Source organism: Apis florea, unplaced genomic scaffold (assembly GCF_048593485.1).
Source record: "Apis florea isolate Af1SG1 unplaced genomic scaffold, ASM4859348v1 contig_2350_pilon, whole genome shotgun sequence".
Lineage (NCBI taxonomy): Eukaryota > Metazoa > Arthropoda > Insecta > Hymenoptera > Apidae > Apis > Apis florea.
The window spans coordinates 7711252-7738083 of NW_028256565.1; the positions used below are offsets into that span (position 1 = coordinate 7711252).

The 26832-nt window shown below is 29.4% G+C and overlaps 7 protein-coding genes and 1 long non-coding RNA gene across 16 annotated transcripts in view; 4 read left to right on the top strand and 4 right to left on the bottom strand.

Annotated features, from left to right (window-relative positions):
- Window positions 1-18: 18 nt before the first annotated feature.
- LOC147658174 (splicing factor Cactin-like) lies at window positions 19-7442 on the bottom strand. 2 transcript variants are annotated; one of them, XM_086904332.1, is made up of 6 exons: window positions 7204-7442; window positions 1708-2546; window positions 1437-1613; window positions 1148-1346; window positions 580-1078; window positions 19-495 (listed from the first exon to the last, which is right to left on the bottom strand). In XM_086904332.1, the coding sequence occupies exons 1-6, from the start codon at window positions 7215-7217 to the stop codon at window positions 307-309; spliced, it is 1917 nt and encodes a 638-aa protein (XP_086760458.1). In that variant the 5' UTR covers window positions 7218-7442; the 3' UTR covers window positions 19-306. The 2 variants fall into 2 exon arrangements, with proteins under 2 accessions (XP_086760458.1, XP_086760457.1); XM_086904331.1 differs by lacking the exon at window positions 7204-7442 and adding an exon at window positions 2619-2854.
- On the top strand, window positions 2735-5235 carry Cks30A (Cyclin-dependent kinase subunit 30A). Its single transcript, XM_003696235.4, has 3 exons — window positions 2735-3388; window positions 4034-4161; window positions 4297-5235. The coding sequence occupies exons 1-3, from the start codon at window positions 3333-3335 to the stop codon at window positions 4350-4352; spliced, it is 240 nt and encodes a 79-aa protein (XP_003696283.1). The 5' UTR covers window positions 2735-3332; the 3' UTR covers window positions 4353-5235.
- Window positions 5920-12164, top strand: Eaat1 (Excitatory amino acid transporter 1). The gene is made up of 10 exons (XM_086904337.1): window positions 5920-6414; window positions 8800-9066; window positions 9469-9649; window positions 9713-9755; window positions 9843-9882; window positions 9985-10171; window positions 10257-10490; window positions 10567-10758; window positions 10829-10963; window positions 11073-12164. Exons 2-10 carry the CDS (start codon window positions 8811-8813, stop codon window positions 11218-11220), a joined length of 1416 nt encoding a protein of 471 aa, XP_086760463.1. The 5' UTR covers window positions 5920-6414; window positions 8800-8810; the 3' UTR covers window positions 11221-12164.
- On the bottom strand, window positions 11544-13043 carry Vps25 (vacuolar protein sorting 25). Its single transcript, XM_003696233.4, has 4 exons — window positions 12847-13043; window positions 12498-12643; window positions 12168-12386; window positions 11544-12090 (listed from the first exon to the last, which is right to left on the bottom strand). The coding sequence occupies exons 1-4, from the start codon at window positions 12894-12896 to the stop codon at window positions 11978-11980; spliced, it is 528 nt and encodes a 175-aa protein (XP_003696281.4). The 5' UTR covers window positions 12897-13043; the 3' UTR covers window positions 11544-11977.
- On the top strand, window positions 12508-18030 carry LOC100863185 (NEDD8-conjugating enzyme UBE2F). Of its 2 annotated transcripts, none has more exons than XM_086904343.1 (5): window positions 12508-13051; window positions 16863-16983; window positions 17084-17245; window positions 17308-17469; window positions 17548-18030. In XM_086904343.1, the coding sequence occupies exons 2-5, from the start codon at window positions 16876-16878 to the stop codon at window positions 17662-17664; spliced, it is 549 nt and encodes a 182-aa protein (XP_086760469.1). In that variant the 5' UTR covers window positions 12508-13051; window positions 16863-16875; the 3' UTR covers window positions 17665-18030. The 2 variants fall into 2 exon arrangements, with proteins under 2 accessions (XP_086760469.1, XP_012346104.1); XM_012490650.3 differs by lacking the exon at window positions 12508-13051 and adding an exon at window positions 16025-16512.
- Window positions 13270-15190, bottom strand: LOC100869161 (uncharacterized). The gene has a single exon (XM_003696437.4). It carries the CDS (start codon window positions 14745-14747, stop codon window positions 13476-13478), a length of 1272 nt encoding a protein of 423 aa, XP_003696485.3. The 5' UTR covers window positions 14748-15190; the 3' UTR covers window positions 13270-13475.
- Window positions 18031-18032: 2 nt separating the features above from the next.
- Obsc (Obscurin) overlaps window positions 18033-26832 on the bottom strand; it is a 35816-nt gene continuing 27016 nt past the window's right edge. For 6 of the 7 annotated variants that reach the window (XM_086904325.1, XM_086904324.1, XM_086904327.1 and 3 more), the window contains 15 exons: window positions 26504-26687; window positions 26118-26418; window positions 25468-26055; window positions 24938-25362; window positions 24092-24855; window positions 23735-24033; window positions 22743-23662; window positions 22001-22443; window positions 21725-21863; window positions 21181-21650; window positions 20829-21059; window positions 20604-20745; window positions 20007-20510; window positions 18732-19879; window positions 18033-18659 (listed from right to left, as the gene is read on the bottom strand). In XM_086904325.1, the coding sequence (XP_086760451.1) occupies window positions 18413-18659; window positions 18732-19879; window positions 20007-20510; window positions 20604-20745; window positions 20829-21059; window positions 21181-21650; window positions 21725-21863; window positions 22001-22443; window positions 22743-23662; window positions 23735-24033; window positions 24092-24855; window positions 24938-25362; window positions 25468-26055; window positions 26118-26418; window positions 26504-26687 (6805 nt within the window). In that variant the 3' untranslated portion in view covers window positions 18033-18412. Of the gene's footprint in view, window positions 19880-20006; window positions 20511-20603; window positions 20746-20828; window positions 21060-21180; window positions 21651-21724; window positions 21864-22000; window positions 22444-22742; window positions 23663-23734; window positions 24034-24091; window positions 24856-24937; window positions 25363-25467; window positions 26056-26117; window positions 26419-26503; window positions 26688-26832 lie in introns of all 7 variants that reach the window. The other variant, XM_086904322.1, reaches the window with a different exon arrangement.
- LOC147658175 (uncharacterized) lies at window positions 25803-26793 on the top strand. Its single transcript, XR_015291008.1, has 3 exons — window positions 25803-26178; window positions 26278-26421; window positions 26537-26793. It is a non-coding gene; the product is annotated as an uncharacterized LOC147658175 (long non-coding RNA).

The following is a 26832-nucleotide window of genomic DNA, read 5'->3' on the forward strand; positions in this document are numbered from 1 at the left end:
AAAAAATACATGAAAAAATATTTTGAAAATTTTAATATGATATATTTTATATTATAATTTATATTTTATATAATTTATATTTATATAATTTTAATTAATATTAAATTAAACTGTGAAACATTTATAATGAAATATTAGTTACATAATTATTCAAAAATACGGATAAATTCATATAATAAAGTAAACTTTCATACATTTATACATAAAATTGTGTACTATTCACATTCATTAAAAATATTAGACTAATATAATTATAAAAATTAAATATTTTCTATTTACAATAAAAATATACATAATAACAATATATTATCGTCGATATCGATAACGTTTAAAATGAAACCATAGTTGGAAAATGTTATTGTGAAATTGACATCTAAAACCGCGCTTATATGAATATTCCCATTCTCTATTAACAATTTTAAATGCAATATCTTCATATGGCGGGCCTGCATGAAACCGTAAAATAGCAAAATCTTTATTATCTGCGCAAGGTGTCTAAAAATTAAAATATTTTTATTAATTAATCGTTTAAATTATTAATTACAAAATAAAATTAATCTAAACAATATAATGTCTTACCAAAAAATATTCAGGAGTTGTATTTTTATCTATTAAATCTGGATAAAATATATTAAATTTGTAACCTTGAACGATTTTCGGAGGTGGATTATCCATATCATAATGGGTTTGATTATATTTATTCCATTCAAAACCCGTATGAACTCGATTGAAATACCTTGGCTTTCTGGGTCTATATTTGTCAGACCAAAGATAAATCTGTGCTTCTAAAGATGATTCAACACTAAATTGTGCTTCATCAGAATTCATATTTTTACGTGCTTCTCTATGCATTGCTTGTTCTTCTGCAGTCATAACATTTTGGATTTTTCGACCTGTACTGAGCACTTGATTTCTTGCATATTCCAATCGTTGATTATCATCCTCTTCCAAAGTAACTAATGTTCCTGGTTCAAGTTGAGAATATGGTATATATTTTGGAGAATAGCCTCCTGATTCATATTCACAAAATGATTCTGATAAAAGATCTTCTGCTGCATTATTAACCTCTTGATCATCACTACAAAAAAATATTTGTATAAATTTTATAAAGTTATATATATAAATATATAAAAGAAAGAATACATACTCTGATTGACTTTCTTCACTTTTTTCTACAGTTGTAGTGATAGCTGGTTCTTCTTGTTTTTCCGATTGTTCACTAATTGCCTGTAAATTCTCGGTTTCATTTTCCGTTCTAGCTACACCTTGTTCGGCAATTAAAACTTCTAATTTTTTACGTAAATTTTCTTGATGTCGATCTCTTAATCGTGCTCTCGCCATATGCGCTAAAAATAAATAATACTATGTAAGTTAATGTAAGTATATATAAATTAAATAACATAATTTATAATATATATATAGTCTTAAATGCTTACCTTTAAGTTGAGATAGTAGACTTTCCCAATATCCTATATCAACACCTTCAGGTTTTCCTGTAATTTTTACTTCAATTTGTAACTGCAAGGCTTCTAATTGTGTTGCTGTTTTTCCTTTAAAAATAGCAGTTACATCTTTAGCAACTGATTCATGTATTCCTTCTCTTCTACCAACAGCTGGAAAAATATAATAGATTAATATTTTTTTTTAAATTCTTTGTATGTTTTATATATATAATAAATACTATATACAAAAAATAAAAGTATTTACCAACTTCATATTCTGATCTTTCTAATTTTCTCAATTTATGTAACTCATCTTCAACAATTACTGTAATATCATTCCAATAATCTAAATTTTTACCACGTTCTAATTCTTTATAAACTTTAATATCCTCAATGAGATCCTCTAAATCTTTCACATGTAATCCACGTAAATAAGTATAGGGTTCATGCATTTCTACAGCATCAACTTCTTCTTCTGCACTGATGTATTTAGCAAGAAGATCAATTGGTTTTGCACGACCATCTTGTATTCTAATACGTGATCTTAATCTTGCTTGTTCTAAATGAAATTGATCTTCTTGTCTGGCCCATTGCTCCAACTGAGCAGCTTCTTTTCCTCTTTGTAGCATTGTCATTTCTTCTTCTCTTTGTTGTCTTTCTAATTCTCTTTCTTGCCTTCTTTTCTTAACTTTTTCTAATTCTCTTTTATTTTCTTCTTGTTTATGTCTATTTCTAATTTCTAATTCTTCTCTACTTACACCAAGCAAACCTTCTTTTTCAAGTTTTTTAGACCAAACAAAAGTAGAAAGTAAATTTCCATCACCAAATGGATTATCTGTATTTGTATAATGTAAATAATCATTATCCCAGCCCATTCTTTCTTTTCTTTTTCGTTCTTTAGCTTCTTTCTTTTTTAAACGGCGTAATCTTTTTTCTTCTGGTGTTTCTGTAGCTTTCATTAATTCCTTTTGACGTTTTCTATCCTCAATTTGTTTTTGACGTTGTTTCTGAAGCTTTTCTAAAAGTTTTGTAGAATCTGATGAAGAATTAGATGATGATGAACTGCTAAACTCACTCGAACTGGATGAAGATGACGATGATGATCTATAATAAAAGAAAACTTATTAAAAAATAAACTTTTAATTCTATAACCTCAAAACGCATTTGAAGATTTACCTTTTTCTTTTATTTTTTGATGATTTTTTATGAAATTCGCATGATTCAGAGGAATTTCTATGTTTAGATTTTTTATATTTTGAATTTTTAGATTTATGTCTCGATTTTGATTTTTTAAAATGACGATCATAATCATTTTCATTAGCACTATGAGAAATCTTATCTTTATATTTAGATCGATTTTTATCTTCTTTCTTTAATTTTTCACAATTTTTTCTATGAGAATATTTCTCCATTTTTAACGAAGATTTAATTATTATATTTTCTTATAAAGTTTCTTGTATTTTAATTTTTATTATTTTATTAATTTGAGGCTTAACCTCACAAATAATAATGCAGTAACGGTATAAGACGCCATTACTGAATTTAAAATGTTGATTCCGTTTTACTACGTACAAATTTCCGTTTGCATTTAATGTAACACGATTAAATACAATAAATATTAAATAACTTAGTACTTTTATAAAATTACAATAAAATTGTGAAAATCAATTAATTATTATTTTTATTTTTTATAAAATCTTTCTTCAATTAACTGTCAACGACTAGTGAGTATCTATCTTCTACTCTTCTTAATGTTACATCCGTTAAACTTTCAAATTTGTGTGTGAGCGTACGTTGTTCAAGGAAGGTTTTCCAAAATATATAGTAGCATTTTATAGTGCTTAGTGGTGAATTGCCTCAGGAATTTGTGACATTTTTAAGTAAATCAAAATGTCTCATAAGATGTATTATTCGGATAAATACTACGATGATAAATATGAATATAGGTTCGTATAAATAATAGCAATATATAATGGCTCATTTAGATTTCGATTTTGGTCAATTGTGCCATTTTGAATTGTTTAGTCTATATGCAGATATCACTCTTTGAATATATATTTATACTTATATTTTTTTAATATTTTCAATTAAGATAGTTGATAATAGAGAATTCGTATTACTATATTTTACATACATAATTTGATAACTTCTTTGTCCAATTTTTGGACGCAGATGTAACGTATCGTTTAAATGGCCGTCTGGTATATTCTTTTGTTACTTTACTAACTTATTTATTTTTAATTGATATTGAATTGCAATTAGAAGTTAAAGAAATGTATTTATAAAGTTAAAAAATATTAAATAATATTTATGATAATAATTATATAGTAATTAAATAAATTTTTAATTATAAAGATATTATCTAATAAAAATATTTTACAATATGTTACAAATACTTTTATTATATAATTTTAATTGAGAATAATTTATTCAATTGTTTTGGGAAAACTATTATTGTAATTTTTATCATTTTATAACTAATATATATATAAATATAAAAATTTAATACAAATAAAATCATTAATAATAAATATACATACATAATATATATATATATATATATATATATTATTCATTAATTTTTTTATTAGACATGTAGTATTGCCAAAAGAAATGGTTAAATCAGTTCCAACTACTCATCTCCTCTCCGAACAGGAATGGAGAGCTATGGGTGTCCAACAGAGTCAAGGTTGGGTTCATTACATGATTCATAAGCCAGGTATGTCTATTTGCTGAATTTTTTTGATAGCATTCAAAATTTATTATTGTTCTTTATTTTTTATTTTAAATTGTAATTGGAAATAAAATTTTTAATGGAAATATATATTATTTAATTGATAAATGTTTTTTTCAGAACCGCATATTTTACTCTTTAAAAGAAAAATAACATCTCCACCACCAGAGAATTAATTATATTGACTCCATTGTAACAATTTGTAAATACTGTTTCAGATCATTGTTAATATTCATGAAACAATTCAACTATAAAACAAACTCTCATTAACTGCTAAAATCAATATTGATATGATGGTCAAATTCACATATATTCATATTTAAAAATTTACTGTTTTTAAGAAAAAAGTAATTTTGATCCTTCTAAATTCCTTATGGTAATAATAATAATAATATGATTCATTATCTTAATTTTTCTCTTTAATATATCATTCCAAAAACAACAGAAGTGTTCTGTACATATGTCTATAGAATCCTTTAGTTCTTAATAACAATTTAAATAGTACTTATAGTTTGGATTTATCATAATATTTTATGATATTTTGTTTGATGCAACTGAAAAAAAAAAAACATGTGAGTATTTTGATTTTTTCTAAAAATCCTAGCTCTAAGATAGAATTAATTATTCTATCATGAAATTGAGAATAAAGAAAATTATCATATTTTTGTAAGTGCCTTGCATAGATATGCTAATTAATGAAGTATTTTAGTATTACATACTTAAGATAATCATTTCTTATGTTTAAGAATAATATAAAAAAAAAGTTTTAAGTTTTTAAGTTCATTAATTACATAAATATTTGAAATTTGAATATTAGTAATTAAATATTAAATTCTGTGTTTAAGTATCTTGTACAATTTTTTACATCATTCAGAATTATATAATGCATTTATATTACATATAATATTTTTTGAAATCAGCTCTCTAATTATATTGCTTGCAACATTATTTTATTAGTATTTTCCAAGAATAATTTTTATGACTAAGTATTACATGACTCACTTATTTTTAATAAATAATATCTGTATTGTCTGTTCTTAAATAAATATTTGTAATTAATATGTTTGTATTTTTTGTTTCTTACAATTATTTTAAAAAAATTACATAAATGTAAAATATAAATAAAAATACATTGATTAAAATTATGTTATATTTCTTCATTTATATTGTTGAATGGCAAAAAAGTAAAACAAATTTAGCCGAATATTCGAGAATGGAGGGGCAAAATGATTAAAACAATCACGTGACTGACCTCAATCTAATTATACAAACATCGTCCCTAGCGGTCAAGTAATTCTCACACTAATTTTTGTAAATTATACATTAATTAAATCATCATTTATAGCTTGACATATGTTGTGTTTCAGTTCGTTTCACTTTTATTATATAATTTCGTTACCTTTTATATCTTGCAACAAGGAAACAAGTGATTAACAATCCGTTAAGATTAAAAAATATTGATTTATATATATATTATATGTAATTAAACTAAATAAAACTTAAATAATTATGCATCGAATAATAAAATAATAAATTTATTTTAAATATTAAATCATATCAAATTATTATATTATAAAAATGTATTATATTATATATTTTTATTTTAATTAATAATTTGCCCAGAAATAACTAGTGTTTCGTAACAATTATAATTTATTTATCATACATTTATCAGTTATTGATGAATGTATAATTGTTTCCTATATATGGTATAACTATTCATTCAAGTTTTGAATGTTGTTCAGGTAAATAAAGTACACGCGGTTTCGTAAACCGCGTGTATGTTGTGCGCGCGCGTTCACAGTAGGATCTCCAGTTATATAGCATTGGAATAAAAACAACGAGGAGGGAGGACGTATAGCCGGAGTTCGGTGAAAGGGGGCAAAAGAATGGCGGGGCACAGAGAAAGATAAAAAGAGAGAATGGAAAAGAGATAAAATACGAAATGAAAAAGGTAATGGAGAGGGAAAGAGATAGTTGATTTCTGACACATACATGTTGCATCCGAATGATGCGAAGGGCTGTGTTCTCATGAGTTAGCCGGTACTTCTCGAGAACAGCGCAACGATAGTACGACGATTGCGCTCGCGGGAAGAACGACTTTTCGCGTACTCTAAATCGGAACGTGTTCAGCATCCCAATTCAAAAATTAGTAGGCATACAACGTGATTCGATCGCATTGTTACGCGCAGTTTCTTTTATCGAAGATCACGATTATATATAGATCCAATTTATCAGGTAAGTCAATTTTTTAAACGCAAAATATATGTGCAATATTTTTTTTGCAATAGTGAAAGTATATGACGTTTAAAATTTTTATTATTTATCAATAATAAAATTTTTCAAAATAGTTTTTGAAAAATTTATTTGTGATAATTTAATTTTAACATTTAAACAATATGACAGAAATTAAAAGATAAATAAAGTTGTATCTCATTTCTTTATTCTAATTTTAATTATTATCCAGATTATACTTATAACTTTTCCCATTGCATATTGTCATCTATATATGTATGTATATCTATTGTATTATTAAGAAAAATTGAACGATTTAATATCTTGCATTCAGTCCACGTGCGTAAACAGAAATTTAAATTATTCGCGCAGAAATGTATAAAACATATTTGTTTGATGAAACTTTCAATTTTAAAACTGAATTAAAATATATTTTAATTATATTATTATTACTAAGAAAAAGAAATCTTTAAATAGGTTTACAAAAAAATGATTTTTTAAATCGTTGTTATATTGATATATAAAGAAAGAATTTTTTAAATTAAAATTTTTTTCATATAAAATTTTTTTTTTTATACATATGTCATAATGTTATCTATGCATTGAATATTTTTATTTAGATTTACTTATATGCACTTCGTAATGAATCCATAATTATTACATTTCTTTGTTCATTTCATGAATAATAAATCAACTATATTTCAGATATCATAGAATGTCTTGTATTTCTTCTCATACAGATACTTTTACCATACTCGACTTAAATAAGAATAACATGTGTTTGATCCTTACCGTCTTTCTTCCATTTATCTTGACCGAAGGTGCATGTAAATCAAATCTTTAATCACACTTAATAAAAATGTCAACGCTAAAGATCATTTTTGATCATATTTTATTTTTTTCTATCTTTCTTTTTCATCTATATATGATATAAAGCTCAGTATAAAAACTTTTGCCGCGCGAGCACAAAATAATTATAAATTTTTCTGTAGTGTACAATTTTGTTGGATGAAACATAAAGGCAGATTTCCAGGACAGTTTAAACCGGTTAATACCAGTTTCTGCGAGATATACATACATGCATATATACAGCACAAATGAAGAAATTTGTCATTTTAATATATATTTTTATAATTAATCTTATTGATTAATTTAATATTTTTAAAATATACAATATTTTGTAATAAATTTTAATAGATTTAATTACATAATGGTTTTTATGATACAATTATTTGATACCGGATGTTGCTTAAATGAGGGAATAAATATGAACTTAATATCATACTTTTAGGGTTAATTGATGTTGTCGAATGATGAATATATACATTAAGAAATATGAATAATATTTAAGTTGATAATTAATTATTTTTATGAATTTTATAAATATTTTATATCATTTATAATTATATTATGCATTATTTAATATTCTATTCTATTCTGCAGGACTAATGAATCTCCTAACACTTCTTATAGATTATTTTTTCTATTCATTTTAATTATTTGAATAAGTATAAATCATGTAATTACATTCTATCAAATCAATATTTTGCAAGATTTAAAATCATATTTTACAAATAATTGTTTTAAATAATTGTTTAAAATATTTTGATGATAATAAAAAAAATTTAACTAAAAGTTACAAAAATTCATTTGCATCCATATAAAATTTAAAATAAATAATTATGATTTATACATATATATGTACATATACATATATACATACATATGTATGTACATATATATATATATATATATATATATATATATGATTGATAATTAAATCAGTAAAATCATTAATTAAAAAGAATATTGATAATTTATGGCCAATAAAAATAATAAGGAACATAAATATAGAACAATATGAACAAATTATAAAACATTAATTATAGAACAATATGAATATATATATAGTATAGTTATGATAGTAAAATAATAGAGGAATTGGTCATCATAATTTAGAAACATTTATTAATATAAAATTGATTCATCTTATTTACCTGTATTTACAAAGTCTTTGCTAAGATTCGCGTAAAATATTCTTCTATCCGAGATCCTCTGTTTCAATTATATCTTTTTATCCATAATTTTACTTCTACATGTCAGTCTTATCACAGTCTTCCATACATATGCAAATATTTTAATATGGATTCGAGTTATGAGGATGACATTAGATTTCGACAAGTTGATAAAGCTAGCTCACATTAGGATGATATCTCGATGTTACATATTTTTTAAAAACTTGAATATAATATTTTATATTCATATTAATAAAACAATTTATACAATGTATATATATATATATATTTAAAATTATTATGTAATAAATTTATATTATTAATTCAATATAATAACATACTAAAAATATTATATTATTATTTTTTTTTTTAGAATAGAAAGACATGGCACATCCGAAAAAATGGAAAAGTTGCATGTCAGAAAATATGCTGACAATGCTTACTGTAATCGCCGTTGTAATAGGTGCTATTCTTGGTTTGATTTTAAGAAATGTCAAAGATGAACCGTGGACAAAACGCGAAATCATGTATATTCAATTTCCGGGGGATATTTTTCTTAGAATGTTAAAAGCACTTATATTGCCTTTAATTGTCGCTAGCATTATTAGTGCGATCGGCGGCTTGGATCTTAATTTATCCGGTAATTAAAAAAAATACACACCTCTTGTAAAAAACTTTTCAAACAAGTGATTACTTATGACGAATCGATTGCGTGGGCGCGTAAACTTGTTTACGTGTTTGGTTTAGTAACACAGATTACCAGTATTTTCTGGTATGATTTGTCTCTTGGTAAGAGAGAGAGAGAGAGAGAAATAAGAACAATTGCGATAACATATTTATTTTTTTTTAATTATTAAATTATATAAATACTAATTTAAAAATAAAAAAAAATTAAAATTACTTTACTTTTTTTCTCGAAATAAAATTTTTATGTTCGAATTGTTTCTTGTTTAAATGTTTAATTATGATAATTTTAATACATAATATATCAGATCCAATTAAAAGTATAAAAATAATATTTTTAAATTTATTCAATTTATAGGAAAGATTGGTATAAGATCGATTTATTATTATGCTTCAACAACAATATCTGCTGTAATTCTTGGCATAATTTTAGTCTTAATTATTAGACCTGGAGAGTTCACTGGTGGTATGATTGCAAAAGAGAATATAACTCCAGCTAAAGATATTACAACCACAGATACAATATTAGATTTAATCAGGTATAATAACAAATATTTAAATTATATAAATTATATGAATTTTTTATAAAATTTTATTTTTAGAAATGTGTTTCCACCAAATCTTGTACAAGCTTGTATTGCTCAGGTATATTAATTTTGCTATAAAAAATAATTAATTCTGTATTCTAGAAATTAATTAAAGTTTTAATTAATTTTGCATCATATCCTTTAGTACCGTACTGTATTAATAGAGCCTAAAAATAAGACAGAAGGTAAATATTGTATTTCAATCAATTATAATTTTATTAATAATTAATATTAATAAAATATAATATTAATAAATTTATTTCATAAATAAATATTTTATTTTTTAGTAAGTAACGTACAAGATTGGGAAATATCTCATAAATATGCAGATGGCACGAACACTTTAGGCTTAGTTATATTTGGAATTGTATTTGGAATAGCTCTTAGTAAAATGGGTGAACCAGGAAAACCACTTTTAAATTTTTTTGACACTTTATCTGAAGTATCTATGATTATTACTAGATGGGTTATACGGTAAAAAATTATATATAATATATTATTTGTTTAATTAATCTAAATTAAATAAAATCTATTATCTAAATATTTTATTTTCTCATAGAATATCTCCAGTTGGTGTGCTTTTTCTTGTTATATCAAAACTTTTAGAAATTGAAGATATTGGTGCTATTGCTGGACAATTAAGTTTATATTTTATTACAGTATTATTAGGTTTGATTATTCATGGGTGTGGAACACTTTCTATTATATTTTTCATTTGTACTAAACAATTGCCATTTAGAATGATAGCTAAGATGAGTCAAGTTTTAGCAACTGCATTTGGTACTTCATCAAGGTAAGTTGCATGATTTAATTGATTTTATAAATATAAAAAATATTAAAAATTTTGACATTTATTTTTATGAATTTAGCACTGCTACACTGCCAGTAACAATACAGTGTTTAGATAATATAGGTATAGATCCTAGAATTACAAGATTTGTTGTTCCAATTGGTGCTACTATTAACATGGATGGAACTGCATTATATGAAGCTGTTGCAGCAATATTTATAGCTCAAGTTAGAAAAATTCCATTGTCTTTTGGCAATGTCATTGGTGTTAGGTACTTATTAAACTAAATTTTTCATTAAAAAATGATATTAAAATTTTTATTAATGTTAATGTTTCTGCAGTATAACGGCAACTGCAGCAAGTATAGGAGCTGCTGGTATTCCACAAGCTGGTCTTGTTACAATGGTTATGGTATTAGATACTGTAGGTTTACCTGCTGAAGATGTAACACTTATTATTGCCGTAGATTGGCTTCTGTAAGTTATTCATTCTATATTAATAAAAATATTTTTATATTATTTATATATATTAATATATATTTGTTATAAATAATCACTAAATTTATATATAAATTAATATTTATAGGGATCGTTTTCGTACGACGATAAATGTTATATGTGATGCACTTGGAGCTTATGTTGTTGAACATTTGAGTAAAAAAGAGCTTGAAGCAAGTGCAAATCTCCAAGAAGAAACAATTGAACTAGCCAGAGTAAGAAAAACAGAAGCATAAGTTTTTAATTTTCTTGTTAATTCAAATTTGCCATGATATATAAACACAATTTTATAGTGTTTATATCTTTTTATATACTTCATAATCAATAATTTGTACGAATTGTATATTCATGTTGATTCAAATTTTAATTTATATATATATATATATATATATATATATATATATAATTATGTAGTTACTAATTATTATAATTAGCAGGATGTTATTAGATACTTAAAGAAAATCATCACTACTTAAAAAGAAAAACTAATTGAGCACTAATGTACTTTACAAGATACAATCTTGAGTCATTTTATCTTTATAAATATATTAAAGATAGATTTTGTTTTTTATTTGAAAAAATATTTTATTGGAATTATTTTTTTTATGTGAAATAAAAAATATTACATAATTCATAATATTAAAACATTCCACATATTTATAGAATTCAACAAATATAAAAATCATACTTAATATTATTTCTTTTTTTTTTTTTTTCATTTCTGTACATATATAATATTTATTATACAGATTTTATTAACATAATTTTAGAAATAATTTCTTCTAGATTATACTTAAAAATGTACTTTTGAAATACATTTTGTAATTATATATATATATTTCTCAATTATATAAATTCCTTGTTGTTTAATTTGATGTGTAATTATATCTTTAAAAATATATAAAATATATTTCTTTATACATAATTATAAACACATTCTTCAGAATAGCAAAATATTTACATTTTTTAAACAATTCTTTTATATAATTATGTTTAAAAAAACTTAACACCTTGATTATCATCAAATAAAATTAACTCAGCTTTTTTATTTGTTTCCAATGTTTTAAGTGCTTTAATTAATATTTCTGTGTCAAGTCCATAAAATTCTAAAAATAAGAAATATATATTTTAAATAAAATAATCTTTGCTTAACATTTGTAAATAAAAGTTTTAAAAAGCATACCTTGATCAATTGTGTCTTCTCCTTGTGTTAACTCAAATAAAGTACATACAGAACCACAAAATCCATTTTCTTGTGCCCAATTATAAATAATTTCACCCCATTCTTCTAAAGTATGCCAATAAATTAGCCATCTTTGTTTTGTTTTATCCAATGGACTTGCATTTCCTGATTTTGCTAATTCTTCCAATAATAATAAAACAGTTTCTGATGGTAACTTTCCTATATAGATATATTTAGGAATAAATATATAAATAAATTATAAATTTATCATTTTATTAATAATAATATAAAATTTCATATAATAATAATTATTATTATAAAAAAGGATACGATTTATTGCAGTATTATTAAATAATGGACTCGAGTGCATTTCTCTTACATCAATAACAGCTTGTTTTGTAATACGATAATATTCTAATATTAAACTTTTCCATGCTGATAATTGCTTAGCTCTAGTATCTGAATGAGGTTGAAGACTGAAAAATAGTTTATTTAGTATATTAAATAATACTTTATAAATAATAAATACTTTTTTACAATTGTAAAAAATTTATTTATATGTTTACATTAATGTAATAAATATATATATATATAAATTTTATAAAATATTTAAATCTGAATTAAATATATTTAAATCATAGATCAAGGAATGAAATTAATATAACCTATTAATACTTACGTAAAAAAGGGAGGAAAACTATATTGCCATGGCCATTCAATTTCTGCCATTATTATTGAGGAATAAAAATACAAGTATAAATCATACAGTGATAAAAATAATTATATTTTTGAAATATATGAAAGTTTTGATAATAGAAAAAGTACTTATTCTAAAGTTTTGACAACAGGAAAATACATTTAAAGTATGACATCTATAGTATAATGTAAGTAAACTAATTGAATGATTGATTCGCTATTACTAATACTGTAATTGTTTATTTAAAATCAAAATTAAATCAAAATAAAACTTTAATCATTTATAAAATAAATTGTAAATATAAAAAAACATTTACTAAAAAGAAATGATAATCAATGAAATCATCATATTTTAATAATATTTTGAATTAATAATCAATAGTCAAATCATTAATCATTATGCAAATAGTATTTTATATTATTTATTAAATAATTATAAATTCATATAAATAGTATAAATTTACATTAAATTGATTATAAAATACATTTTTTAAAATCGATTATAAAGTATATTTTTAAAAATAGATATAAAATTATTAACCTATATCATATATATTAATGTTTTACATTATAAAAATTATAAAATTATTAAAATATTCATTAGTTTTATAATTATTGCAAAATATTTAAATTTTTATAAATAATTATATATTGATTTTGGTAATATATTCCTTCAGTTTCAAAATCTCTATATGGTCTTAAACTAGAAAATGGATTTTGTTCAAAATATGTACACTTTATATAATTATTTAAAATTTCATTAAGTCTGATTTGTTCTTTTTCTGCTTCTGTTAAAGTATAAGATGTTAGAATCAATGGGCAGTTTTGTTCAGCTATTATTTTCAAAGATTGCTTCCATGTATAATTTTCAGATTTAAAATCTTCATATTCGTGTATTCCTGCATTATATCCTATAATAAAATTTGGTTTCATATATGAATTACTATTTGCATAACTCTCATAAAATGTATCACATATTTGAATTGATAATCGTTTGTTATTATATTGACAATTTTTACATAGATTCATTGATATAGAACCTATAGATAATTCAGGTCCTATTAAAATAATTTTTGCCATTGTTGTGTATGGTAACCAATGTAAGAGAATTTCCCAAAGTTCTATACCATTGATATCTATCATATTGGCTGCAATAATATGAATAATAATATTATTATCCTTCAAAAAATATTGTAATTTTTGTATTGCATAAAGGAATGTTAAAGGTCGTGTAAGATATTCTGTATTAATTATTGTTTCTTCTACCATTGATATTTGTAAATCTTTTTGTGGTTCAATATAACAATCTATAAAATTTTTTATATTCTGAGGTAAATTTATATGATTTGTATGATGTGGTATTTTTATTCTTGGTATTTTTTTATTATATGTTATTGAAATTATATCTAAATTAAAGCATAACTTTAAAAGATTACAAAATTTTTTATGTATTATATTATCCTTGTGCTTTATGCAAAAACTGATATTTGGACAATTAGAACAATCTTCAAGAATCTTTATATTTTGATCATGACATGTAACACAAGATCTAGGAAATTTGAACATTTGCTCTTCATAGTATTCTAATTTTCTATCAAGCTTTATTGCTACAAGTAACATGAAATTCATTTTCATTTGAACCCAAGTTTTTAAGTCAACATTCTGTTTAATATTTAAAGTCATTGATATTGTATTGTCTTTTAAAACACTACATATTGCATTGCAAAGATCTTTATGTTGTGACCAATGTATTTTTTGATGTTCTTTAGAACAATAAGAAATCATACTACAATTACCACATCTCTTTAAAGAGATTTCTTTGCCAAATCTTTTACAAATATGACATACATTTGCATAAAAAAAATAGTTGTATTTAAATACCATTATATATACAATTTTTAAAAAATTTAGAAATATATAAAAATTTATAAATATATAATATAAAATTTGTAAATATTATAAAAATTATGCTTTTTTTATAATATGATGCATACGATTAAATATTATTTCAAACAAATTTTCTTTTATAGTCATTTCAAGTTATTTTAATTATTATATAATGAATACATTTTTGATAATTGATATATTGCGATATATATTGCGATTTGTATCAAAATTATTTAAGATTCATAATCTTTCTAAATTATTTATTATATTTAATTATTATTTCTAAAATAATTATTTTAAAAATATTGTATACTATAAGTATTTGCAAAAAATCACTGATAGTTAGTCATACAACACATATTTTTGAATAAAAATTATAATATTACACATACAATAACAGTAAATAAAGCTTAAAACAGCAATTAATATTACCATAGACAATGAACAGAATAGATCATATATCTTATAGAACTTCATTTTTCATGCTCTGAAATACCGATCGTACAAATATTCTTTATAATCTAAAATAATTACTGACCATGAACTATTTTTTTTTTTTTATTAGAAAGATTTTAAACTTTCTAGTGTATAAATAATCGAAAATTTTATATTTGTCAAATTTGTTTATTATAATTTGTAAAATAATAGATAAATGAAGCAAATGAACAAATGAAGCAAGAGAAAGGTAAAAATAAAGCAAAATTAATGCTATCTTTTGAATGCCAAAAATTTAACAAATATTTAACTAAGAGCTCCATCTCTTTAAAAAATATTGAAACTTAAATTTGTACTATTCAAAAGATGGCACTGAAAGTCAATTCTTATTTTATTATTGTCCTTTTTTTACTACTTACTATCTGTATCTACATTAGTTTCTTTTGCGGCACTGAAGATAGCGCTGATTCTTTAATTTTTAGTCTGTTTCTATTATTCTATTATCTTTTTCTATTATTTGTCTATACAAATTGTAATAATAAATATAAACCTTGACAGATTAAAAAAGGTGTTTTTAATAGAAAAAAAAATAACGATTTGTATTTTTATATGTCATATATTTCATATAATATATAATATATATATTTTTATATTTTTTATTGCTATTGTTTAAATAAAATCAATAAATTTTATTTTTAAACTATACTAAAATTATAGAATAAACTATAATTGCTTTTGATGTAGTTAATAAATTCAGATATGTGAATTATATATAACTCAATATAATATTAAAAATAGAAATACAGAAATATATGTAAAATATATATATATATATATATATAGTAAATTAAATAAGTTAATAATATATAGGAAAAATTATATAAATAGAATAATACATATAAAAGAATATATTTTATATAAGAATATATTTATAAATTAATTGTGAAATAATAATATAATTATATAATAATTAATAAAATAAATGTGAAATTTTTAAATCTTTGTTATTGAGATCATACATGAGATTATAAAAATAATTAGAATAAAAATAGGAAAATGAATAAAAAAAGCATGTTCTTTAAAAATCGTCCTCGGGTATTGATAATTAGGGATTTTTGAAAAAGCAAGATTGTAATCAAACTTCGATACAAAACAGTATTGCCATCTACAATACGAAACTTATAATTTGAGTGTACTTAAATATTTACCGTTTGCTTTTAGATATTTATTATTTGAAAAACTTAAGATAAAATTTAACAAAATGCAGTTTCTTTGAATTAAACACAAATAAACATATATTACAGTATTGCCATATTTATAGTATAAGGTATAATTAATAAAACTAATTTTCTAACCTTAAAATTATTTTGTTCAATAATAAATATCATAAAAATTATATCATATGTGACAATATAATTAACATTTATATAAGAAATATTTCGAATATATACAAAATATATTAGAGAATATTATTAACTTTTCTTAAAACTAATAAAATATTCGAATGTTTTTAACGTTTATCAAAAAGAGGTTATCAAAGAAATAATAATACTTTGAACAATCATAATAATTCTTTGATTGTTTTTAGATATTGTAATTGTTAATTGATAAAAATGTATTTTTATTTATTTATTATAGTTTTTATTATTGTATATTTTATGGAATTATTTTTTTTAGAATTATTGAAAATATGATTACTTTAAGAGGAAAATTGAAAAAAGATAGTGATATAGCAAATTCAAAAAATAAAGATTATAATAAACGTGTTTCTGTTCGTGACAAGTTATTAATCAAAGAGGTATAGTGATATAATAATGTATGTCTCAAATGTTTTAAATCAATAATAATTAAATAAATTATAATTTTGTCAAAATCTTTTGATTCTTTCATCCATTTAGGTTCAAGAAATGGAACAAACTTTACCTACTACATGTCAAGTAAAATTTCATGATCCTCATTGTTTACATGAATTTACCCTTTTGATTGTTCCTGATGAAGGATATTGGACTGGAGGAAGATTTCAATTTCAAATATATATACCTGAAGAATATAATATGGCTGTAAATATATTATCATTTATAATTTAATATAAATCGGTGTGATATTATCAAAATTTTTTTAGCCACCAAAAGTTAAGTGCTTAACAAAGTTATGGCATCCTAATATAAATGAAGATGGCAATGTATGTCTTTCAATTTTAAGACAAAGTAGTATAGATGAGATGGGATGGGCACCAACTCGTAAGCTTAAGGATGTTGTGTGGGGTTTGAATTCTCTTTTCACTGTAAGTCTTAAAAAATTGAATATATTGAATATTTATTCAATTCTTTAAGATTAAATTAATTAATTGTATTTTTTCCAGGATCTTTTAAATTTTGATGATCCTTTAAACAGAGAAGCAGCTGATCTCTTTATAAAAGATAAAGAATCCTTTCGAAGTAAAGTTAAAGATTATGTTATGCAATATGCAAAAAGATGATTTAGAAGTGGATAACATTATAAAAATATAATTGTATATTTATGGAATTTAGATTTTTATTTTGATAAAAATTTCAAATTTGGTTAAAAAATACTTTTTCAAATGGATATCAATTATTTAATGAACATATGCTATTAATCTTCTTATTTTAAGGAGATTATTTGTTATTTTTTTATTTTCTTAATTATATATACAGCTTTTGAATATTATGATACTTCATTGCAAAAATTTTAAATTTATTTAATTAATGATACACGAAATAAAAAGAAAGAGTATGTCACGTGTATAATATACTTATCCTTTTTATAGAATGTTGTAATGATAACAGATCATAATTTGTAAATAAAGTCGATATTTAATAATAAAGCTTTTTTAAATTTTTTAGTATTTATTGGTGATTTTATTAGAATATAATTATCATTTTTGTACAATTTTAAAGAATTTGATTTGTACCTTGATTTATTGAAACGTGGTTTATCTTACGTTATATTCTAATATTAATCGATTGATTTTTTTCTTACTCGTAGATCTTTGGAGTCATATGAGCAGACGGTAATATTTCGTTAAAATAAAATAAACGTAACAAATAAATAATAACAAAAAAGAGAACAAGGAAAGAAGATTCTTATATTTCGATACTCTCCTCTTTCTTATTTTTAATTATTCTTTCTGACTAGATGCGTGCATAAAATTTTACAGTCACGTAAAGAAAATTGGAAAATCATGTTTAATAATAATAATTTATTTGTTAGAACGTGGTGAGCAGTTCTTCTTGTATGCTATTCGATCTAATGAGTTTTTGAGAGGAACCTAACAGACTTTCACTTGCTAGGCTTTGATTTTGAGATGCTATATTTGATTTTTCTTCGTGATATTGTTCGTTATACTCTTTCAGTCTGTTACCTAAAAATACGGCTCTTTCGCGTTTTTTAATCATAAAATCTGATGGCTGTAGCCACCTGTGTTCATGACACTCTTCTACCAATGGTCTTTTACTGGAAATAAAAATAAATAGATAAAAATCGTCTGTTCTACATGTAAGAAAAAATAAAACATTGAATACAAACCTGGGTGCTCGTTTAAAGACCAACATAAGGAATCTGGTTGCTTCTTGACTCAATTCTTTATATAAATATTCAAATCGATATCTCACAAACAGAATATTTTGCCTAGTTTCATCGGGATCTTTACCACGGAACGGTGAAATACCGGAAAGGAGTATGTACATTAGTACACCAACCATCCAAATATCTGTCTGAGGATGAGCCGGTTCCTCATTGTATACTTCCGGTGCTCTATATTCTGGATGACCAGCCTTTGGTACTAATGTACCCAATTTACTAACAAGTCGAGCAGAGCCCATATCAACTAATTTGATTTGGACAGATCTAACATTGGACATCACTATATTATCAGGTTGAATATCAAGATGACTATATCCTCGCCAATGAAGGTATTGCAAACCGTCTAGGATCTGTGTAATAGCGACGGCTACACAATTTTCCGTGTATTCGTGTCTACTTGAGAAATATGTAAGAATGTCAGCACCCTGAAGTTTTTCTAAGATGAAGACTGCGATTGGAGAACCTTGCGCTTTGTATGCCGCCTCGAGCATCGCTATCCTCTCGTGTCTCAACGAACGAAGAGCTTCAAACTCTCTGTTCACTTGTTTCTCCGTTTCTGTTTTCAATTCCAAAATCTTCGCTACTATTATACGATCTGTACTCTTATCGACACCTTTTACCACAACTGAGAACTGGCCTCTATAAATCTCGGAGATGAAGCTATATTTGCTCGAGAAATTCGTATCGGTCGACCATTCGATAGGATGTTCCTCAACTGAATAATCCATGTGTGGTTTATCCTCGTCCAACACTATTTCTTGACCCGATTCGGTCAATTCTTGAAGGTGCTTCATAGCATGAGTGATTTGAACCTTTGGACAACCCGGTAATCTAGTTTTGATCAGTTTCGATGGGATACCTTTCTCACTCCAACCGATACGATTTCGCGCCGCTAAACGGAAGTTATAGGTTGTATCCGCTTTCAAGTTTCTTATCAAATAGAATTCGTGATCGATATTCGATGCCACGTCTATCCAATCGATCGAGTCACCTTCTTTGTATTGCAAATTGTAACATAACACTGGAGAATTGCCATCGTGCTTAGGTTGTTTCCATCGTATAAGTATTTCGGTATCTGATACATCGACAAGCTGAAACGTGGAAAAAATTTATCAAACTTCGTTGCATTTATAATAAAATTCTTTATTGCAATTTTTCGATCTGTATTCAAAGATTCTGCCGATAATTTTATTAATGATGCAAATACGTTTTACGTACCTCAGGAGAATCAGGACCCGAAGGAACGAAAGCTTCTACTATTCTTGTTCTGACTACAGTCTGTCCTAAAGAATTTCTCGCAACAACCTTGTAGCTACCCACATCGTGTTCCTTTGTTGGATCGAAACTAAGTATAGACCTGCCGTCTTGATCCTCGGTAACCTTTATTCGATTCGTCTCTTGAACCATCATGTCGTTCTTGTACCATTGAATCAATGGTTTGGGACTTCCCACAGCCAGACAAGCCAATTGGGCAGGCTTGCCTTCCTCGATAGGTTTAATTTGTGGTTTTTCACGGAAGAATGGTAAGTGTCCCTCTTTCTTTGACTCCAACATCGCCTCTGCTTCCGCATAACTATCCAATCGTGTTCCCAGTTCGTGCTTCAAACGTCTCAGAGTGAAATTATCCGGTGAACCGTATCTATTGATCCTTGCTCGCCTCTCATCGTCGATTTCTTCGTCCATGATATCCGTGAAACGACGACGTTCTCGTATAATAGGAGTCTGAATATTATATATTAAAAATAGTTAAAAAAAAAAAAAATAAAAAGAAAAAAATGTACATTTTCAAACTTGAACCGAATCGTTTCAATTTACCCTCCAATCGAAGTTCTCTTCGGTGATGGTACGAGAAAAGCCAGGACTACGATTGCAAGCAACTTTCATGTATTCGCGTAAACGTACAGGGAAATCCGTGTCACGAAGTTGAAGAAGATAAGTGTCTGGTCCATTTTGATAACTAAAAAAGAAAAAAAAATGATACATTTCTTAATAAAGTTGGAATTTATTATATTTATTATCATTTTCACGTAGATAACTCACTGGCTTTCACTTCTAATAATTCCTATTTCCGTATCTATTGGTTCCCTCTCGTTTATTTGATTCTCCCAAGGTTTAGCCGCAGGTTTCTTCAACGGACTGTACGGCCTATCCTCGGGTTCGGGAGTGTATTTATGCCCAGGTGGATACACCATCTTGGATGGATGTTCGAAAGCTGTGTTCAATTTGCGTCTACGGAACCACGTACGGCAGGAAGCGTTGTTGTACCAATCCCTGAAGTGAAAATAATATTCACGTTCACGATTCACGATCAGGGAAAAGAAATAAAACGGATATTTTCTTTTTTTCCTTTTTAAAATGACACAAAATATAAGAAGAATAGTTAATTACTAACCGATACAGTTTATAATAATTTTTCAAATTCTCAGATGGAATCTTATAGAAATTAAGCGGAGATCTGTCAGCATAGGTAAGCCAAGGATGAGCAAGGGCGGCCGTGATATCCATTCTTCTCTCAACGTTGTACATCAACAGGGAACGGATGAAATCTTTGGCGTCCTCAGAGATACTTTTCCAACGATCATCGAACTCCCATTTTCCCTCTCTGATCTTCATCAGCGTCTCCTTGTCGTTGTTACCTCTGAACGGTGAAATTCCAGATAACAGGATATACGTGATGATACCAACGGACCACATATCAGCGCTGAAAGAAACTCCTTCGTTGTTGGTCACTTCCGGGGCCACGTATTCGGGCATACCGTATAACAAAGTCATCATTTTCGCATGCGAGATTCTTCTGGCTAGGCCGAAGTCGCAGATCTTGAGATCATCGCCTCCCGTGTGCGAGATTAATAGATCTCCAAGCTGTAAGAAGAAAATTAAATCGAGTAAATCGAGAAATCGTGACGAATGAAAATTGATCAGTAAACGGAGATTACCGTCAAGCCAAGATGAGCATACTGATTCGAATGCATGTATTCCAATCCCCACAACAATTGCCTGATGTAACCAGCAATTTCTGCTTCGGTATAGTAAGCTTGTTTCGTTAAAGTATCTACCAACTCGCCACCAGCAGCTCTGTTTATCGGTTAAGAAATATTTTTCGATTTCAATCAATCTTCCTTTTCAGAGGGCAAATTATTTTCAAGAAACGATATATACAGATCCGATACAAAAATCAAACTAAAATCAACATTTTTTCTGTTAAAGGATACAGTTCCATGACCAACGTGACGGACGTATCAGTCTCATAAGCGTCGTGTAGTCTCAGCAATTTCCTGTGATTCAAGTTGTTCATCACTTCTATCTCGTTGTACATGTACGGCTTGAGCTCTCCCTTTCCGTGCATCACTTTGGCCGCGTAATTCTTTCCCGTGCTTCTTTCCACAGCGTGATAAGTAACACCTTGGGTGCCACGGCCAAGCTCGTCACCGAGATCGTACAAGTCGTTTAACGGCTTGTCGCGGCAAGGTTTCACCTCCAATTTCCTCTTGTACGTCCTGTACCCGTACTCGTGCTCGTTCTCCTCCACGTGCAACATCACGGAACAGGAAATGGAACCAGCCACGTTCCTCGCGCTGACCGAGTACAAACCCTCGTCCTTCACCATAGTGTCGCTGATGATCAGAAGCGAGGTATCCGGCTCCTTGAACTCGATCTGAGAAAAAACGAGAATTTTAATTTATTAAATTTCCTGAGCGATATCCAGATTCTTTTTTTAGCCCTTTCGCTTTTACGGACGACTATAGTACGATATGACAAGCATCGAGTATCTTTCTCTGGAAACGTAGCATCCATATTTCGTTTTTATCATCAATTTTTCTTCTTTTTTCAATAAAACCTCAAAGCAACCGTCAGCTTGACGATCACTTTCTCGAGCACATTTTTGCCGTATTTTTCGCGAGAAGTCGCCGGTAACGAAGGGTTAAACGTGACAACGAAGAAAGATAAACAAACCCTTATTCTGGAAGAGGTGGCAAGAGGTTTCCAATCCTTGTACCACTTGATCTCCGGGTAAGGGACGCCGGTAACACGAGCCGTCAATTGGCCAATTCTCCTGATCATCACTATGGTCTCCTCGGGTCTGTGGATAAACGTCGGATACTCGGCGATCCGTAGACAAACCCTCTGCCTGGCCTCGCCGTGCTCGTTGCTCGCCACCGCCTCGTACAATCCCTCGTCCCTCTCCAGCATCCTGTTGATGAACAACGTGGCTTGGCCGTTCCTCGTGTAGCTCTGATCGTATCTCCCACCGGACTCTATCAACTGATCGTTGAAGTAATACGTCATCTTCGGCTTCGGGTAACCGTAAACGAACCAGAACAGGTTGCAATTGTGATTCTTCACTCCGTATTGGGTGTCGTATTCCTGGCGGAGGAATCTTGGCGCCTGGGCGTAATTGTCGTGGGGCGGCCTTTCGATGTCGAAGTCCTTGGGGAAGTAGGGGCTCGTCTCGGGGCGGAAATCGATTCCAGGGGGAAGGTAGGGGAAGAATTTCGGTGGATCCGGTTCCAACTTGGCGCGATACGTTTGCGCGTAAGGGGACGGATCGCTGATCCCGTATTTGTTCTCCACACGGATACGGAACTTGTAGTCCCTGAACGGTTCCAGGTTGCGGATGTCGCAAACGCAGCTACGGATCCCCGTGCGAGCCGTGAACCAATCGCCATCGGGAAGTTCGCACATCTCTATTTGATACGTGACCGGGACACGGGCTCCTATGGGGATGGAAGGTTTCCAGGACAGGGTGAGATGGCGATCCATCATTCTGCTGATGATTGGACGGTCGGCCAAGGGCAACGGAATCCCGGATTTGCGATATTTGTCGAAGTCCGCGTATTGGTCTCCAAGAGATTTCTTCGCGCGCGGTTCCAACGCTTAAATAAGGGTATTCAGGTCAGGTTAAGTTTTATTACAAGCAACAAATTTTGGATAAATTGTAAACTCACTTTCGTAAATTAAGTCAGCTGTGCAGGAATCTTCACCGTGCGGGTTCGATATCTTCAACGTGTATTTTCCCGCGTCCAATTCGTCCACGTTGTTTATAGTTAGTCGCAACAGGCTGCCTTCTTGATCCATCCTGATCCTGTCGGTCTGCCACATTTTGTCACCGTTGTGGAACCACTCGAAGTCAGGTTCCGGAATGCCCGTTACACAGGCCGTGAATTTAGCCGGCATCCCTTTGTACATCTCACAGTCGCCGATCCTCTTCAAGAACGACGGCGGCTCGAACTTTTGTATCTTGCCGCTGCAAGCGAATGCAAAATTAGCGGAGCGAATAACGGCGAGGAGATTACGCAACTTACATTTCATCGACTATCGTCAAATTGGCCGCACACTCGGCTTCTCCGCCTTTGTTCACCGCTCTGCACTTGTACACCCCGGAATCCTCGTAAGCGCAATCCTTCACGTACAAGCAGCAAGCATCCCCATCACGCTTGATCTTGTACTTGTCGTCGTCCTGCACGATCGGTTTGTCGTTGAAGTACCACGTGATATCCGGCCGTGGCACACCGGATACGCGAGCTAGGAACTTGGCGTCGAACGTGGGCAACTGTTGAAGATCTTTGAACGTGTGTATGAAATTGGGCGGTTGGAAGATCTTTCTGATGTTGGCCGTCGATTTCGTGGAATCTTCGCCGAGCGGATTCGTTATACGGCATTCGTAAACACCGACATCTTTAGATTCGCAAGGATTGATCTCCAGCTCCGTTTTCTTCCCGTCGCAGGTGATGGTAAGCCGATCGGACGGTTGGAGAGGAGCTCCATCCTTGGACCAGCTCACGTCCGGGATAGGGTTACCTACGAAGGAGACAGAGAGGCTCAACGGTTGGCCCTCCTCCACGTAGACGTCCCTCATCGGGTTCACGAATCCAGGTTTCTGTTCCGAAAGATCGGATTGAAGTTTTCCAACCACGTTGATCGTCCCTTTGCACGAAGAAGTGCCTTCCGTGTTGCCAGCTATCACTTGGTATTCTCCCGCGTCATCTGGCGTCGCATTGTCGATGATCAACGCTTGAGTTCCGTCCGCCGTGCTCACCGCCCTTATACGTTTCCCGTCGGGTATAATCTGAAGAGAAATACAGACATACACGTCGAATATGGAAATATTTCGTAGGAGATAATGGAACAGTTTTTGAAAAAGATCGAACCTCTTCGCCGTTCTTGAACCATTGAAGCCGCGGCGTTGGTTTCCCTAAAACTTTGACCTCCATCTTGGCCGGGAATCCTTCCATCACGGACAATGGTTGAAGGGTGACCACGAATTCCGGCCGTCTCTCCTTCTCCTCGATCTCGATTTTGGCCGTGCCTGTAGTTTCACCGAGGGAATTGGAGACGGTCATCGAGTACGTGCCAGCGTCTTCCGGCTGGCAAGAATCGATCCTCAACCCGATCATTCCGTTCGGCTCGTTTATAAAGTATATCTCCTTGGTGTGTCGAAGTGGTATACCGTCTTTGAACCATTGAACCTCTGGATTCGGGAAAGCGACCACTTGGGCCTCCAATTTCAATGGCTGCCCCACCACAATCTTCGCGTCCTCCAATGATTTCGAGAATGACGGTTTCCTCCTTTCCGCTGAAACGAGATTTTTATTTTACATGAAAAGAAACCGCGATCGACGCAACAAATTGAATTCGATCATCGAACATTTTGAATAAATCGAAAGTGTGTGACGCTCACGTTTAATGGCTACAGCGCACAAACAGCTATGTTCACCGGTTGAATTGTTGATCACAAGTTTGTAAGCACCACAGTCTGTCGGTTTCACGCGATCGATCGTCAATTTGGTGGTGCCGTCGGCAAGTATCTCGATCCTCGTGTGCTCGTCGGGAACGATCTTTTCCCCATCCTTGTACCAGGATATTTCGGGCATCGGGCTGCCGTCGATTTTCGCCTTCAGCTCCAGACAACTACCTTCGTCCACCTCGGTCAATTTCGGCAGAAGATTGACGAAAGAGGGCGTGATCAATTGCACGAGGAGATCGCAAGAGGTTCGGGCGCTTCCGTAAACGTTCGTGGCTCGACACGTGATCCTTCCGACGTCGTTCGGACCGAACGTCGCGATGGAACAAACGCTTTCCACGTTGCTGCCGTCTTCGCGCGTAACAATTTTGTATCGATCGTCCTCTCTGATCTCCTGGTTGCATCTCAACCATTTCAAATTTGGCCTGGGGATACCGCTGCAACGAACCTTGAACTCTATATCGCTGCGATCTTTGCATTCGACGGGCTTACTGGGCAGATTCTCGGAGAAGACTGGCGTTTCACCTTAAAAAATCGAATCGTGTGATTCGCAGTTCGGAATCGAGAAGAAAATTCTCAAGACTTACTGTACGGAGTCAGGATTGCCTGTGCGCTCGCTTCACCCAAGTAATTCTTAGCCGTGACTTGGTAAGTCCCTTTGTCATCGAGTTCCACTTCTTTGATGACGAGTGTGAATTTGTTGTTCCTCTTATCTTCCTCGAAATCGTATCTCTCTCCTTTTTCCAGAACTACGTCACCCTTGCTCCACGTGATGTCAGGCTTCGGATTTCCTTTGATGATGGCTTGCCATGTGAGCGACTCTCCAACGTTCGTAGTAACGTCCTTCAATTCTTGGATTTCGGGACACAGTAGAAGGTTCAGGAAAGCCTGGTATGCAATAAATGTTTTTTACGTTTCTGGTTTTTTTTTTTTGGTTCAAATAATTATTCTCGCGCAAAGCTGATGAACTAACGTTAGATTCAGCCTCGCCGTATTTGTTCTTCAGCTTCAGCGTGTATTCTCCAGTATCATCTTTCGAGCATTTCGGCACGCTCAAAGTGACTGTCGTTTCGGTAAGTTTGTCCGATCCCGGCTTGTTATCTACGGTGATCTTCAAACGGCTATCTTCGGAGTGGATTTCTTCACCCTTGAAGTACCTTTTTCACACGATTTACACAAACTTAAGAAAATTCTTTTTAATGTATTTTTACAATTAAGTTATAACATAAATCGCGGATTTTTATAAATTTTGCGGACAATGTATATTTGTGCATATTTTGTGCATTCTGCAGATGTGCATTC